This window comes from Lolium perenne, chromosome 6 (genome assembly GCF_019359855.2).
Source record: "Lolium perenne isolate Kyuss_39 chromosome 6, Kyuss_2.0, whole genome shotgun sequence".
Lineage (NCBI taxonomy): Eukaryota > Viridiplantae > Streptophyta > Magnoliopsida > Poales > Poaceae > Lolium > Lolium perenne.
In genome coordinates, this window is record NC_067249.2 from 206,476,444 (window position 1) to 206,493,252 (window position 16,809).

The 16,809-nt window shown below is 46.1% G+C and overlaps 1 protein-coding gene across 2 annotated transcripts; it reads right to left on the minus strand.

Annotated features, from left to right (window-relative positions):
* Positions 1-1,081: 1,081 nt before the first annotated feature.
* On the minus strand, positions 1,082-4,565 carry LOC127306282 (benzaldehyde dehydrogenase, mitochondrial). 2 transcript variants are annotated; one of them, XM_051336900.2, is made up of 9 exons: positions 4,292-4,565; positions 3,329-3,475; positions 3,103-3,245; positions 2,542-3,015; positions 2,273-2,446; positions 2,046-2,183; positions 1,791-1,928; positions 1,639-1,700; positions 1,082-1,547 (listed from the first exon to the last, which is right to left on the minus strand). In XM_051336900.2, the coding sequence occupies exons 1-9, from the start codon at positions 4,374-4,376 to the stop codon at positions 1,274-1,276; spliced, it is 1,635 nt and encodes a 544-aa protein (XP_051192860.1). In that variant the 5' UTR covers positions 4,377-4,565; the 3' UTR covers positions 1,082-1,273. The 2 variants fall into 2 exon arrangements, with proteins under 2 accessions (XP_051192860.1, XP_051192862.1); XM_051336902.2 differs by lacking the exon at positions 4,292-4,565 and having other exon boundaries at positions 3,103-3,240; positions 3,329-3,472.
* Between the last annotated feature and the right edge of the window lie 12,244 nt (positions 4,566-16,809).

Sequence of the window (16,809 nt, forward strand, 5' to 3'; positions counted from 1 at the left end):
GTCTATGTATCTTGATTATATGAATGGTCATACTAGATTCATGCGCAAATATTTGTGGAAACTCAAGATTCCCTTAAAAATAAAAAATTCATGTGGTTTCTTAACAATAAGGTCTTACTTCAAATGAAATTGTTCATCATTTGTTCCTTGTGTGCCCCTTTGCTACTATCATTTGGCAGATGATTTACTTTGCCTATAATATCCCGCCACCCACGAGTATTAATAATATGTTTGGGAATTGGTTGTATGGAGTTCCGAAGAAAGATAAACAGAAAATTAGGATTGGTATATCTGCTATATGCTGGACAATATGGAACACTAGAAATTATATGATTTTTAACAATCAAAAGGGTACTAACTTTTTGCAGCTTATTCATCGAGTTGTGCATTGGATACGGTTATGGGCTTTCCTGCTACCGGAGGATCAGCGCAAGGATATGGAAATTGGCTGCAACAGACTGCTGGTGCTTACTCAGAATTTCTATTACCGGACTACTGGGTGGCGACACAATAATAGGATAGAGTATGGCTAGCATATTTAGATGTTTTCTGTTCCGTTGGTTGATTTATGTGGCAACCAAGTCGGACCCATGATTGTATTTTTATTTCCCTATGTCTATCGTACTTGTTACTTGATACTTGATACTTTATATGTTTAATAAAAGACCGTGTGCATCAATAGATACAGAGGCTGGGGCTGCTGCTCCTTTATTGAAAAAAAAGTGAATCATATAAATGAGACCTAATCCCCAACCCATGAATGATAACGGCTTGATAATAGGATTCAAATTAGCCGACTGATGAGTACCACATATGGCTTCATGCACATGTCCTGGAGTAACCTTGCTTGGTCTTCATCTAAGCAATTCATAGAATATTAACGAAAGCAAACATTGACTCATGAGGTATACAAAACACACCAAAATCAACATGGCATTCGGATGCTTGTTGCGCCAACTTCGTTTGCAATCCAATTGTCCTGTCTAGATGTATAAGCAATGCTAAAATAATGGTTCTTGGAGGGAGATAGAAGACCCTTTAAAAAAAATGTTACTAGTTTTTTTTGTTGGTTAGTTCGGTGTAAAATTAACTTTTATGCAATATACTATCAGAAGATATTCTGAATCCAACTAAACAAGCATCTCTAAAACTTAAATTTGGACCAGTTGGCTCAACAATATCCTAAGACAACATAACCTGGCCGATCACGTCCAGGGCTGTTGTGCTTACACGGTTTTATTCAAGGTAGGCTCACCACCGGCCAAGTTTGCCACTACAACCAGGCGGGGTCCTTGAGGGGCGTGACGACGGCCTTGGTCTGGAGGTAGTTGCGGAGGCTGTATGCGCCCTTCTCCCTCCCGATGCCGCTCATCTTGTAGCCACCGAAGGGGATGGCTGCATCGAAGACGTCGTAGCAGTTGATCCACACCGATCCCACCCTCAGCGCCCGTGCCAGCGTGTTGGCTGTGTCGAGGTTGCTCGTGAACACCCCTGCCGCTAGCCCGTAGTGCGTCGCGTTCGCCCTCCTCACCACCTCCCCCACATCCCTGCGCAGAAACAAACCAGCGGTGCACTGTCAGTCAGTGGTGGTCACAGACTTGGCTCATACTAGCAGCTAGTGGTACTGGTTCGTCGTACCTGAACTTGAGGATGGACTGGATGGGCCCGAATATCTCCTCTTGAGCGATCTTCATCTCATCCTACCAGAACGAGACGAGGGCGCACAATTTGTCAGCAATTTGGATGTGTATGGGTGGCTAGATGCTTTGCATCTGACAAACGTTCCTTACCTGAACGTCGGCGAAAACCGTGGGCTGGATGTAGAAGCCTCTGCTGCCTACCCGGTCGCCGCCGGTCACGAGGGTGGCGCCACCATCGACGCCCGACTTGACGTAGCCCAAGATCTTCTTGAACTGCTGGCCATCGATCTGATCCACCAAATGAGACGGTTTCATCAGTGTTACAAACTTAGGATCAATGCGGCTGAATGGGGTTTATATATCCCCCGTAGCTGACCATGGAGCAAGTGTGGTATGGGTGCGTACCTGAGGTCCCTGCTCAACACCCTTCTTGAAGGGGTCTCCGACCACGCGCCTCTGAGCGCGAGCCTTGGCCTTCTCCACGAACTCGTCGTAGACGCGCTCGTGCACGAACGTCCGAGACCCAGCGCAGCAGCATTGCCCCTGTTATGTAAAAAATCACGACATTTCAGACTTCAGAAGTTCAGAATCCTGATGTAATAGCGTGCATGCAGTTAACTGATTGAAGATACCTGGTTGAAGAAGAGCGCCCGATGGGCGAGCTCAACGGCCTGGTCGACATCAGCGTCGTCCATGACGATGAACGGAGACTTGCCTCCGAGCTCCAGCGTCACCGGCTTCAGGTTGCTCCTCGCTGACAGTTCAAGAATAATCTTGCCCGTGCCGGTCGATCCGGTGAACGCAAGCTATAACCAAAAAAAGAATGTCCATTTACTTGTTGGCTCCCGCATCACGAAGAGGGTCGAGCTAAGCTGATACTCAACAAGTGTACAATGGGAACCTTGTCGACGCCCATGTGGCTGGACAGCGCGGCCCCGGCCGTGGGCCCGAAGCCGGGGACGACGTTGAGGACGCCCTCCGGGAGCCCGGCTTCATGGAGGAGGCTGGCAACGTAGAGCGCAGAGAGCGGCGTCTGCTCGGCGGTCTTGAGCACTACGGCGTTGCCGCAGGCGAGCGCCGGGCCGACCTTCCAAGCGAACATAAGCAGCGGGAAGTTCCAGGGCACGATCTGCCCCGCCACGCCGATGGGCTCGTGCAGCACCTGCACGTGGTGCGGGCCGTCCGCCGGCACCACGAGGCCGTGGATCTTGTCCGCCCACCCGGCGTAGTACCGAATGCACCGCGTCGCCATCGGCACCTCCCCGCGCGCCGTCTGCTCCAGCGGCTTCCCGCCGTCCCACGACTCCAGCGCCGCGATCTCGTCGGTGTGCCGCTCCATCAGGTCCGCGAAACGCAGCAGCACCCGGCACCGCTCCTGTACATGACGCACAAAGACATGAGCTTCCTAGATCTTTGCCGTGCACCGGCCGGCTGCGCGCGACAGTGTAGCGTGTACACGTACGTAGGCGGTCATCCTAGGCCACGGTCCCTCGTCGAAGGCCTTGCGGGCAGCGGCCACGGCACGGTCGATGTCCTCGGCGTCGCCCTCGGCCACTCGGGCGATGACCTCGCCCGTGCGGGGGTCCGCCGTCGGGAACGTCTTTCCTAGACAGAAATGTGCACATTATTTACAGTAAACGCGACCGCCTGATATGAGGAACATTTATCTATTTCGATTCATGTGGTACCAGATGCTGCATCGACGAAGTTGCCGTTGATGAGGAGCTGGGTGTACTTCACCTCCACCGGGGGTTTGATCGGTTCCTCGTCGGCGGCGGCGGCCGGTGCCGTGCTGAACCTGTGAAATGCTCCGGGCAACAAGTGCCATGCATTTTCTGGATGCGCAGGTATGTTCAGTAAGTACAGAAACATGTTTTCCTGTTCAACTACGTGCATCGCAAATAGCAAAAGGCGGGGTACTCCATCTAATTATTCAAGTATTCTAAAAATTAACAGATGTATTGGTGAACCGTCTATGCAACATGCTTGATGGATCAAGGACGCTGTCAGTTGCTTCACGACGGGGGCATGATCTTCTCAAAGGGCAAGGAGAGCATGGAACTGATGGCACACTGTAGTTGGAAACAAACAGAAATGGGAAAACGTACTATGCGCGACCCAACTACTTTTGGCTCATCCTAGTTTTGATAAGGATTGGGTAGAGAGGGGCTGGGGGTAACCTCATCTCTAGACCACTTTTGGGAGGAAAGCTCCAGCTAACTTTGCTGTGATAGCCTGATAGGTGACATCGTCGGTCACATTTGTGGATGAACGAAACAGAGAAGGCGACAAAAAAAATTGTGGGAGGAAAAGTACAGGACGCCAAAGAACCGGCGAGACGTGCTGATCGTCATCTGGAAGAACACTGAATCCCCAATCGTCTTCGCTCAAGGATGAAAAATCAATTTCCAGCCAGGGGACAAAGTATGAAACAGGCAACAGAAAAGTTACACTGACGGTTTACAGGCAATCAGGAAGGTTAGAATGCCTTGATCTCTGTATAACAAAAACGAGGAACTTGAACAGAGTCTATCTAGAGTTTTGGCCTTTTGGGTGGCATGGAACAAAATGATCAAGCACCAAGAGGAAAACAGAAGCGAAGACCCGAAGCAAGAGCGCAAAATCCAAGATCCAAGCAAGAGCGTGGTCACCTGCTCTGAGAAGGGACTCGGCAGAGGGCCTCGCAAGGAGGCCGCGGCGTGAGAGGAAGGAGGAAGTAGCCCTCATTGCGGCCATGGCTGACTCTGTCACAGCGAGTGATGTATTGCACCGAAAGTAGCAATGGAGGAGTATATATTCTCTTTGCACTCTGTGGCTAGTGGGCAGGGGGAGAGTAGCCGTGATCCCCTTGTACAGTTGAACTCCTTGTGGGCTTATTCAAGAAGCAAGTGCACACGTGCTCTTGCGCTTAGGCTGCGAGCTTGGTGTGACTATGATTGCAGTTGCTGACGCAACAGACAAAGGGGAGTGAGAGTAAAATTAGAATACGCAATACCAGCTATATATGTTCCAACTTTTGTTTTGTGAATTCCTACCTGTATATAGCTAGGCTTAGAGCATGTCTAGCAGATCCCATCGAGCTCTCATCCGCATAATAACCTAAGAGCATGTCTAACAGGCCCCTTAAAACCCGTCCATCCCGTAAAATTCCGGCGGGATACAGGGCAGACGCGATTTGGGTTGTCTAGCACGCCCGTATTCAGGCCGGCCCGTTTCGGCGGCATACGGGGCCTAGGGAATCTGCACCGCCGCCCCCTACTTATACCAGGCGAAGGTGCGAGTGAGGGGTTAACCGCTCACTCACAACCCTAGCTCCGCCGTGCGCGCCGCCTCCCAGCTTAGCTCCGGCGAGAAATCCCGCGCTGCTCGCCTCCGCATTACAACCACCGGTCGCCATGTACGGACGTCGCAGCAGTACCGCGTCACCCGCGAGCGGATCGAAGCGATCCCGCTCGCCGGACACGCTCGAGGAGGCGTGGCGGCGCCAATGCAAGCGTTCCGCCTCCGGGAGTCGGCGTGCGGCGTGCAGGTACGCCGACGCTCCGTGAGTTTGCCGCAGGCGGGCGCTGGTACAAGGAAGATCCGCCGCTCAAGCCGATGAGCGGCCCCGAGTTCGAGAAATGGTGCACCGAGTGGGAGAGGAACCGTCGGGCGAAGGCGGCGTGGGCGGTGAGCACCAGCGGCAGATTCGCGCCGCCAGCTGGCGAGCAGGCCGATAAGGCGGAGGAGGCAGAGGAGGGGGAAGAATCCCTCTTCTTGCAGGCGATAGCCGCGTCCCTCAAGGACGACGCCGATAAGAAGATGGCGGAGGAAGAAGAGAAGGCCGCGGCCATCGTCGCCGTGAAGGAGGCGGAGGCGTGGGAGGCGGAGGCGGACGCTTACATCATCGACCTCTCCGACTAGAAGTCGCGATCCATTTAGGATCGGGCAATTCTGTATTTATGCATGTATGATCAACTATCTATGAACTATGAACTATGAACAAATTTCCGGGGTTTTAAATTTTCAAATATACGAGGTGAAATACGGGGTCTGCTAGACGGAATGATCTAGCTATGAGCATTTTTTATACAAGGCAAAATACTCGCGTTTCACGGGGCAGAAAAGTAGGGGGTTTGTTAGACATGCTCTAATAACCACTGATTTCCAGTTTCGAGGGAAAAAGGGACCGTTTAGATACCGCATCGGACCTCCATATCTAAAAAAAATCGGAGTGCCCCGATTCGCGCCGCGGAAACCCCAACTTCCCGGGTTGGAGAGGTTGTGCGAGCGCGGCCCACATCCTTTTCCCCCCATTGGCGTGAAGGAACTCTCAGCCGTTCCTATTTCATCCTCCGCAAACCGCCGCCGACGCGCGCCGCCGCAGATCCCGGCCTACCCCGGCCGCCCCCTCCGATTTCGACCGGCAGGAGCACACGCGCCGGCCCACCGCGTCCGCTCCCCCCGTCGGCACGCGCGAATCCCTGACCAATCGGCCGGAATCTACGCCGTCACGCACGCCTCGCCGTCGGCCGATATGTCTACTCCCCAAGCTCCTCGCAACCGCGGATACGCCGCCGCAGTTCTAAAGATTCGCCGCGGTTGTTATGCCTTGCAGATGGACCCGTGCGCGCTATTTTTGTTGGGGGATTTGTCCTCCTCCGACGACTTCGATTTGGAGGAGCTGCTCGATGACGACTTGGAGCAGACGTCGGTGATACTCGCGGTGGCGGTCACGGACGTGCGGCCAAAGAAGCAGAAGGGGTCAACCATGGGGCGGATGTTCATCCCGTGGAACCGCGCCCTCGGCCACAACCTGCTCATGCGCGATTATTTCACCGAGTTACCGACATATCTGCCCCATCTTTTTTGCCGCCGAATGCGACGATATTTGTTCAACAAGATTGTCGATATGTGTGAGGAAAACATGCGCTACTTCAAGCGCAAGAGAAATACCGCCGGGCTCATGGGATTTAGTGCGCACCAGAAAAATTCCGCCGTCATGCATCTTTGCCTACGGCATTCCAGCAGACTATGCCGATGAGTATCTTTACATAGACGAAGATACGACGATGGAATCCATTCATCGTTTTTGTGTTATGATGTGTGTGTACAGGCCGACATATCTTCGAGTTCCCAATGACGAAGATACTGCAAGATTAATGGCGGAGAACGAACAATGGGGATGACCGGGCATGCTAGGCAGTATAGATTGTATGCATTGGACATGGAAAAACTGTCCAAAAGCTTGGCAAGGCTTGTATTGTGGCTGGAGCAAAGAACCAACAATTGTTCTTGAGGCCGTTGCATCGCAAGATCTTTGAATTTGGCACAATTTTTTTAGTTTACCCGATTCACTCAACGATATCAATTTCTTGCATCGATCCCATATTCTTGCCTGGCTTGCTAAAGGTGATGCCCCGGCTTGCAGCTACACCGTCCACGGGAGGGAGTACACTATGGGGTAGTACATGTCCGACGGTATATACCCGGACTGGGCCACATTTGTGAAAACCATTAGGGAGCCAGGGAACAGAGCTGAAGCTGAGTTTGCAAAAGCACAAGAGGCAGCTCGAAAAGATATTGAACGAGCTTTAGGTGTTTTGCAAGCTAGATTTGCAATAGTCCGAGAACCAGCCTGATTTTGGGATATGGACACACACTCAAGGACATCATGACCACCTGTGTGATTCTGCGCAATATGATCATCGAGAATGAAAGGGGTTTAAACTTAACTTTTTTCTTTGATAATGTTGGCACATGGGTCAAACCTTCAAGAAATCGAGATAATTTGCAAGCTTTTCTTGAAACATACCGTCTGATTGAGAGTGACAAGGATGCAAAATAGCTCCAGAAAGATCTCGTTTGCCACCATTGGTAGAGGCACGGCAACTCGGATTTATTTGTATTTCCAACCATTTGTTATTTGTTCAATTTGTTGTTGTACCATTTGATTCATATTGTTTCAAAACATTTGTTCTAATTCGTATTGTTTGTAATCTCTGACAGTAAATATTTATGTAATAATTCAGATTATTATTGTATTTGTTGTATCAACTTGTGTAATAATTCGGATTGTGATATTTTGTAAACACTTTCTTTCCGGTATTGGTTGTGGGTGAAAAACGGCTGCGCGGACTAGACGCGCCAAACGCGGCCAGCATAACAACATATTCAGGAATATGGGTTTTGTGGGCCGTGTTTGGTGCGTCTGGTCTGCGTGGCTATTTTTTGGCCCCCAAAACGCGTTTGGGTTGGCCTGCATACGACTATTTGGGATTTGCGGCTTGGGGATCTGCTAGAAATGCTCGTAGAGATACAAGTGAGATCCCACCAAGCACCACACAGTTTATATTTTGATTTCTAGTTCAAAATTTGGACCAAAATTTAAACTATAAATCGCAAAATAAACTAGAAGTGAGGATCCCGCTTGACAGCTTACCTAGCCTTGAGCATGAGAGCTTAGCTAGCCTCAGCATGAGTGTTATAATCGAGATGCACAATAAACGAAGAACGAAAAATAAAACATTGCAGGGGACACGAGATTTTAACATGGAAAACCCTTGCAACACACAAGGAAAAAACCACGGGCGCCAGCCAGCAAAACTTCACTATTTCGGTGGTGTTTACAAACGTCGTGGGTGTACAATGATGCGACGAAACCCTAGCGGCGGCTTACAGGGAACATATATAGATGTGGCAACGATCCGTACCGCGACGGGCCCAAGCCTACCGGCGACGGGCCTCGCTCCGCTCGTCAGAAGTTAGCCTCTTCTTGGAATTTGGATCACAAAATAACAAACTCCACCTTGAGACAAATTCCTTGTAGCATGAACTTCAACAATCACCTGAATCAACAAAGAAAAACACTTGCTGGCGCCAATAGCCACTTGGGCTAAACAGTTATACCAACCAAGCTTGAGCAAAGCTCGAACTTGGACACAGGGACAGGCTTAGTCATCATATCAGCAGGATTATCATGAGTACTAATCTTGCATACCTTCACTTTACCTTTTGCAACCACATCTCTGATTGCGTGGTACTTAATATCAATGTGCTTTGTCCTCTCATGAAACATCTGATCTTTAGTAAGATAAATAGCACTTTGACTGTCACTGAACAACTTAATGCAAGAATTATCTCCACAAAGCTCAGCATATAAACCTTTCAGCCAAACAGCCTCTTTACCTGCCTCAGCAATAGCCATGTACTCAGCCTCAGTAGTAGATTGTGCAACAGCATCCTGCAAAGTAGCCTTCCAGCTAACAGCACATCCACCAACAGGAAACACATAACCTGTGAGGGACCTTCTCTTATCCAAATCGCCAGCATAATCTGAATCCACATATCCGGCGAGCCCCTCACCAATCCTGCCAAACCTCAAGCAAGCTTTTGATGTGCCGCGAAGGTACCTGAAAATCCACGGAACCGCTTTCCAATGTTCTTTACCAGGATTAGCCATGTATCGACTGACGAAACTCATAGCATATGATAGATCAGGACGTGAATAAACCATGGCATACATCAAGGAACCAACAGCACTAGAATAGGGAACTCGAGACATGTACTCAATATCATCTTTAGAGCTAGGACATTGCAAAGCTAACAACTTGAAATGAGAAGCAATAGGAGTAGTAACTGACTTTGCATCATGCATATTAAAACGATGAAGAACTTTCTCAATGTACTTTTCCTGACTAAGAAACAACAAACTAGACTTTCTGTCCCTTTTAATTTCCATGCCTAGTATTTTCTTAGCAGGACCAAGATCCTTCATCTCAAACTCACTACTTAATTGATTCTTTAAAATAGTGATCTCTTTCATGCTCTTGGCAGCAATCAACATATCATCAACATATAGCATCAAATAAATAGGTGATCCATTAACAAACTTGATATACACACAACTATCATACTGAGATCTCTCAAAACCATGTGTAAGCATAAATGAATCAAACCTTTTATACCACTGTCGTGGCGATTGTTTCAGACCATAAAGGGACCTCTTTAATTTGCAAACAAGATCCTCCTTACCAGGCACAACATAACCTTCAGGTTGGTCCTATATCTCCTCCTCCAACTCACCATGCAGAAAAGCAGTCTTTACATCTAGCTGCTCAAGATCAAGATCATGCATAGAAACAATACCAAAGAAAGCACGAATAGAACTATGCTTCACAACCAGGGAGAATACATCATTATAATCAACACCTGGAATTTGACTGAAACCTTTTGCTACTAACCTTGCCTTAAACCGTGGAGGCTCATTAGGAGACAAACCTTCCTTTCTTTTAAATATCCACTTGCAGCGGACAACCTTCTTTTGTTTAGGAAAGTGCACAACATCCCATGTGCCATTCTTCTCAAGCGATTGCATCTCTTCTTGCATCGCACCTACCCACTTCTCTTTATCAACCGAAGCAATGGCTTCAGTATATGTAGCTGGTTCAATATCATGCACCACATGTTCAGCACAACTCAAAGCATAATCAACAATATCACATTCTTGAATTAATCGGGTAGGAGGTGCAATATTTCTCTTAGGGCGGTCAGCAGCAATAGACCGTCCTTGTCGCTGAACAATAGGTGGTGAAGGTGGAACATCATTATCATCATTGTTGGTTTCAGGAACCACATTTTCATTCTCCTTTGCGTGCTCCACCTGCACGCCAATTCTGTGCTGCTCATCATCAGAAACATCAAGAGAATCAATAGCATTAGAAATATCAGTAGACGGACTATCATTGAACATAACCGCCTCATTAAAAACAACATTCCTGCTCAACACAATTTTCTTAGTTTCAGGATTCCATAATCTATATGCCTTAACTCCTGAACCATAACCAAGGAAGATGCACTTAACAGCTCTTGGCTCCAACTTTCCATTATCAACATGAGCGAAAGCAGTGCAACCAAAAACTCTCAAATCTGAATAATCAGCAGGCGAACCAGACCATACCTCAATTGGAGTTTTCTTATCAAGTGGAACGGAAGGTGACCTGTTGATGAGATAACATTCGGTGGAGGCTGCTTCAGCCCAAAAACTTCTATGCATCTTTGCATTAGACAACATGCAGCGAGCCCTCGAAATAATGGTCCTGTTCATGCGTTCAGCCACGCCATTCTGTTGAGGGGTGTACGGAATGGTATGATGTCTTACCATCCCATCATTGCTGCAAAACTCATCAAATTCATTTGAACAAAATTCCATACCATTGTCAGTACGGAGTATCTTAACCTTCTTTTCAGTTTGGGTTTCTACCATAACTTTCCACTTCTTAAAAGCATTAAAAACATCAGATTTATGTTTCAGGAAATATGGCCACACTTTCCTTGAGTAATCATCAATAATAGTAAGCATGTAATTAGCACCACCATTAGAAGTTCTACGGGACGGACCCCAAACATCAGCGTGTACATAATCTAAAATGCCTTTGGTGGTATGAACGGAAGCATTAAATTTTACTCTTTTATGCTTACCAAAGATGCAGTGCTCACAGAACTCAAGCTTACCTAAATCGCAGCCATCAATTAGCTCTCTCTTTGCCAATTATGCCATGCCAAGCTCACTCATATGTCCAAGACGCTTATGCCAAAGGTTAGTCTTACTAGATTCATCAGAACTAACAGCAGCAGCAATACCAGGCAAAGTGCTACCTATAAGGACATATAATTTCGCAGGATTCATATCACCAATCATAATTGAAAGTGCATGGAGCCCCCATGTGTGGTTTTGATAATTAATGACAATCCCTATGGACTAATGTTTGCATTGAGTTATATTTGTAGGAGTTGTCCATAGGCAATTCTTGAACCATATGTTGGCTTCAAGGTTGCAATAAGAAGAATTTGATGAAGGATATCAAGTGTCAAGTATGTCTTGAAGATGAAGATGAAGTGAGCCATCAAGTTACTTCAAGACATCAACATGTTTGTATTAGGTTGCAATAAGAAGAAATTGATGAAGGATATCAAGTATCAAGTATGTCTTGAAGATGAAGATGAAGTGAGCCCTCAAGTTACTTCAAGATATCAACATGATGAAGAATGAAGAAATGAAGTGCAAGTTCAAGATGAGCCAACTCGAAGAGATCATAAGCTTGAAGCTTGCCATGGAGAAATGAAGTGCTAGTTCAAGATGAGCCATCTTGAAGAGATCCTTTTCTTGACTCTTGCCATCCATATGGTGATCTTGGATATGTGAAGTTGCGCCGAAGAAGAAGCTCTCCCATGGTGGTTTATGGGGGAGCAATCTACAAGACTTCGTCAAGCAAGCATAAGCAAGAAAGGCGTTCCATCTTGTTGCGATCAAGATCGTCATCATCGAGCTCAAGTGGAATGCACAAGTATAAGGTTTGCTCTTGATAGGGTTTCTTTCTCACCGGTCTCATAGTGTAGTTGGAGACCGGTTTATAGTTTAGTTGCCGTACTATCAAGAGGGCTCTCGAGTGAGTAACTCGATCGTATCCTTCGGAGAGCTCAAACCTTTGCATCCTTGCATCATCTTTCTTGGTTGTTATTTGTATCTTATCCATATGGTGTTTTAGAGCTTGTTCTTATTCTCATGACAAGCTCTAGTTCATCGAAAACGGATTCCGCATGAATCACTTGTTGCGTTTTCGATATTGGAGTTTTTCTCGGTTTCTCGTATTGAGAGGTTTCACTCTAAAATACATAGAAAACCTACCCCACTTGTTCTTAAGCTTTTCACTCTTTGTGGGGTAGCTCTTTTCATCTTCTTTACAACAAAATTGGTTTCACCCACATCCGAGTTTCCTAACTCAAGTTGTTGCATTTTCGAGGTTGGAGGTTTTACCGGCATGTCTTTTTTAGATAGGTCAAATCTTTCATCATTTATTTCTATCCTACCTTACTGTACTATGATGGTTCCCTACATGATCTTCTAGAGCTTGTAACTAGCTTTGAAACGAGCCCAAGATCATCAAAATCGGAGTCCGGATGCAAAAGTTATTCAAGTTTCCGTGAAACCGTTTTTTTGGCCGGAAGTTGGCCGGAAGTTCCGGTGGCCGGAACTTCCGCCCTACTTCCGGTGAACTTCCGGAAATGATGAATCTGCACGCAGAAAACATACCGAGAGCATTCCGGGGGCGCCCTACTTCACCCGGAAGTTGGCCGGAACTTCCGGGGGGGCGGAAGTTCCGCCCCAAATGACCGAAAGTTCCGGTTTTGACGAGTTTTGTGCATAACGGGCAGATTTCTCTTGCCCTATTTAAGGGGGTCTTCTTCCCCAAAGTTTCCCAACCGTTTGAGCTCGTTTTTGCCTCCATTGTTGACCTTCTTTGATCTTGCTATCTCCCTCTCCCTCCCATGAATCTTGCATCTATTTGAGAGAAAGATAGAGGAGATCTACATCTACATCTTCACCAATCAAATCCCTCTCTTTGTGAGGGGAATCCACTAGATCTAGATCTTGGAGAAATTTGGTGTTCCTCCTCCTATTTGTTCTTCCTCTCTTATTCCCCCAATAGCTTTTGTAGCTTTGTTGGAATTTGAGAGAGAAGTACTTGAGCATCTTTGTGGTGTTCTTGCCGTTGCATTTGGTGCATCGGTTTGAGTTCTCCACGGTGATTCGTGGAAGTGAAAGCAAGAAAGTTGTTACTCTCGGGTTCTTGGAACCCTAGACGGATTTGAGGCCTTTGTGGCGATTTCTTGGGAGCCTCCAATTAAGTTGTGGATGCGTGCCCCAAGCTTTGTGTAAGGCCCGGTTTCCGCCTCGAAGGAAATCCCTTAGTGGAACCGTGACCTAGGCCTTTGTGGCGAGGGTCACCGGAGATTTAGGTGAGGCGCCTTCGTGGCGTTCGTTGTGTGGTGTGAGTACCGCATCTTGGGGTGAGGCCTTTGTGGCGTTGGTGTGCATCGAGCAACCACACCTCAAGGTGAGCCTCTTGTGGCGTTCGGGAGCACTAAGCAACCGCACCTCTCCACCAGAGATTAGCACTCGCAAGAGTGTGAACTCCGGGATAAATCATCGTCTCCCGCGTGCCTCGGTTATCTCTATGCCCGAGCTCTTTACTTATGCACTTTACCTTGTGATAACCATCGTGCTTGAAGTTATATATATCTTGCTATCACATACTTGCTTGTATTGCTTAGCATAAGTTGTTGGTGCACATAGGTGAACTCTTGCTTAGAATAAGTTGTTGGTGCACATAGGTGAACCATAGTATATATGCTTTGGGCTTGACAAAGTAAACGCTAGTTTTTTTCCACATTTGTTAAGCCCATCTCGTAAAAGTTTTTAATCGCCTATTCACCCCCCCCCCCTCTAGGCGACATCCATGCCTATCAGTTGGTATCAGAGCAAGGCCTCTCATTCTTAGGCTTCACCTCCTTGAGAGTAAAGATGTCGGTTAGGGGATTAGCGCACAATAACTTGTTTATATTTGATGGCACAAATTATGATCTATGGAAAATTTATGTGCTTAAAATCTTACGGGGTATGTCCCCGGACATGGAGCGATTTCTTGGCATGGGTTTTTCTTCTCCTAAGGATCCTCAAAATTTATCTCTTGAGGAGGAGAAAAACTCTTGCCTCGATGCTCTTGCTTCTCATGTGTTTTCCATTGTTGTGAGCAATGTAGTTACTTCGTCAATCATGCCTTTTGGGAGCTCTCATGAATTATGGACAAAGCTTCAAGACAAATATGATGTGTCCAATATTATTAAGGATGATTGTATTGCTTCCACTTCCGGCCGTGATGAGTTCTCATCTTCATCCACTTCACCAATGTGTGGCAAGACACAAAGTAATGATATGGTGAGTGGTGATGGAAATTGCAATGTCGGTATTGAGCTTACTATTGATGATCCTTCATCTATATCTTATTGCAATGGTTCATCTTTGGACTTAAACACATCTAGCACTAGAAATGATTTACATGCTTGTGTTGATAGTCCTTGCATATCATGTGTAAGTTGCTTGAATAAATCTAATGATGATATGCTTGCTTTGTCTTGTGGCCATGATAAAAATGCTTCTATTTCCTCTAGTTGTTGTGTGACTAACATTGTAGAGGAAATCAAAGATTCTATTGGTCAAGACAAGATCTTGAAAGGAGCCTCAAGTAACTCCTCATCTTTATCTCACGGTTCTCATATGTGCCTTATGGCCAAGGGTTCCACGGTATCTCCTACCATGGAACCCCATACTTCTCGTGGTGATAAGGATGAGGATGTTTATGAAGAAGAGGATTGGGTTGTCTCTCTACGCGATAAGGGTAAGAGTGTATTCAAGGTTCTTTGCAAAGATAAAATTGCTAGCACTCACTTCTTTGAAATCTTGAATACCGCTATTGAGAGCCAAAAACTTATTTGGATGCATGAGAACACCATTGATAAAAAGGGTGCTCTTGAACGTGAGTACGCCAATGATGTGGCATCTCTAAAAAATGATCTTGAAGAAGAACAAGAGACCATAGCCTCTCTTGAAGAGCAACTTGAAACCCTTGAAGTGTCTCAAAATGAAATAGTTTCTAAACTCACTAAGGAAAGAGACCATGCTAAAGCTCAAGTAAAAATGCTTAAAAAGGAAAATCCCAAAGTTGGTGTTGGTCATGATAAACTTGTTAAGGATCTAGATGATCTAGACAAGGCCCACAAGGTCTTGGAGAGCGAACACTCTATCCTCACCAAGTCCCATGAGCAACTTAAAGCTTCCTATTTTAAAGAACATGCTATGTTACCCTCTCTTCTTAATATGTCTTGTGATGATGCTTGTGCTACTAACTCTACTTCTTGTGAAGCATCTATCTTGAAGGAGAATGTTGAGCTAAGGGCTCAACTTAAATTTCTAACTAGCAATTATGGGAAATTGGAAGAAAATCATGGAAAGCTTTCTAGCTCCTATGAGGATCTTCTAGCCTCTCATGATAGGCTAAAGTTAGCTCATGAGGCTATAATATCTAAGGCAACACCTTGTGAGCCTCATGTGGGTACTAGCACTACTAATCAAAATGTTATATTGCCATGTGCTAGTCCTAGTAATTCATCCACTCATAATATTGCTAAACCTTGTGATGAATTATCTTCCTTGCCTTGTTGCTCTAACAATGAAGGTTCTACTTCCTCTAGTACTTGTGTTGTTACTAACCATGTAGAGGAAATCAAAGAGCTCAAGGCCCAAGTCTCTTCTTTGAAGAACGACTTGGTAAAGGGTCATGAAGGGAAATGCAAACTTGACAAGATGTTGAGTGTGCAACAATCCCCCAATGACAAGAGTGGACTTGGATTCAACTCCAACAACAAGAACAAGTCCAAGAACAAAAAGATTAAGAAGGGCCAATTACAAGTCAAAGACCCGACCAAGATTGTTTGCTTCAAGTGCAAAATTGAAGGGCATCATGTTAGATCTTGCCCTTTAAAGAAGAAGCAAAAAGGGAAGCGGCCTCAAGCTCAATCTCGTATTCAACCTCAAGTTGAAGAAATGCCACTTCCCAAGAAGAATCAAGCCAATGCTCCCATTGTGGAGAAATCTAGTGAGAAGAAGGAGAAGAGAACTTGCTACATATGCCGTGAGAAGGGCCACATCTCCTCCTTTTGTACTATTGGTACCTCATCCAACTCTACCACCATTGATGATGTTTATTCTCTTCGTAAGGATGAGGGTGGCAATGTGTTTGCCAAATTTGTTGGTGCTCAAAGTGGTGTCAAGAAAAGAACCATTTGGGTTGCCAAGCCTATTGTGACTAACCTCTTAGGACCCAACTTAGTTTGGGACCAACAATCTAAAACTTGATCAAAAGGTGCTTGTTGAAGGGAATTGGAGACTTGGCTACCTCATGAAGAATTAAGGGATCTTCATCATTTATATTATCTCAAGCCAAGTCTTTTGGTTATCTTGCTTCTATCATATATTCAATGTTCCTCCTTGCGGTAACATGTTCTCAACTCATTTATATTGAAAGTTACTCGCCCCTTTGCATGTGTTAGTTTTGTTAATAACATGTGTTTGTATATGTTGTGCTTCCTACTTGTTTTTGCTTGAGAAATCAAGTCTATGCATGTTGGGTTGCACACCATGTATTTGTGTTTGTGTTGGAGCCTCTTTGCATCTTGTTGTATCTTATATGGCTCTTATGAGCGATTAATGGACTATCCCATTTTGGGGGAGTGATATTCCTTTGGGAATTTCATGATCCTAAAAAATGTGTGTACATGAGGAATATCACTT

What these genes read in the sequence shown, in the direction of transcription:
- LOC127306282 (XM_051336900.2), bottom strand. Translation starts at nt 4,376, where the DNA reads ATGGCCGCAATGAGGGCTACTTCCTCCTTCCTCTCACGCCGCGGCCTC. An exon ending in GCCACATGGGCGTCGACAAG is followed by an intron (nt 2,447 to 2,541) that starts GTTCCCATTGTA and finishes TTTTGGTTATAG; the next exon opens with CTTGCGTTCACCGGATCGAC. An exon ending in CGGTTTTCGCCGACGTTCAG is followed by an intron (nt 1,701 to 1,790) that starts GTAAGGAACGTT and finishes TCGTTCTGGTAG; the next exon opens with GATGAGATGAAGATCGCTCA.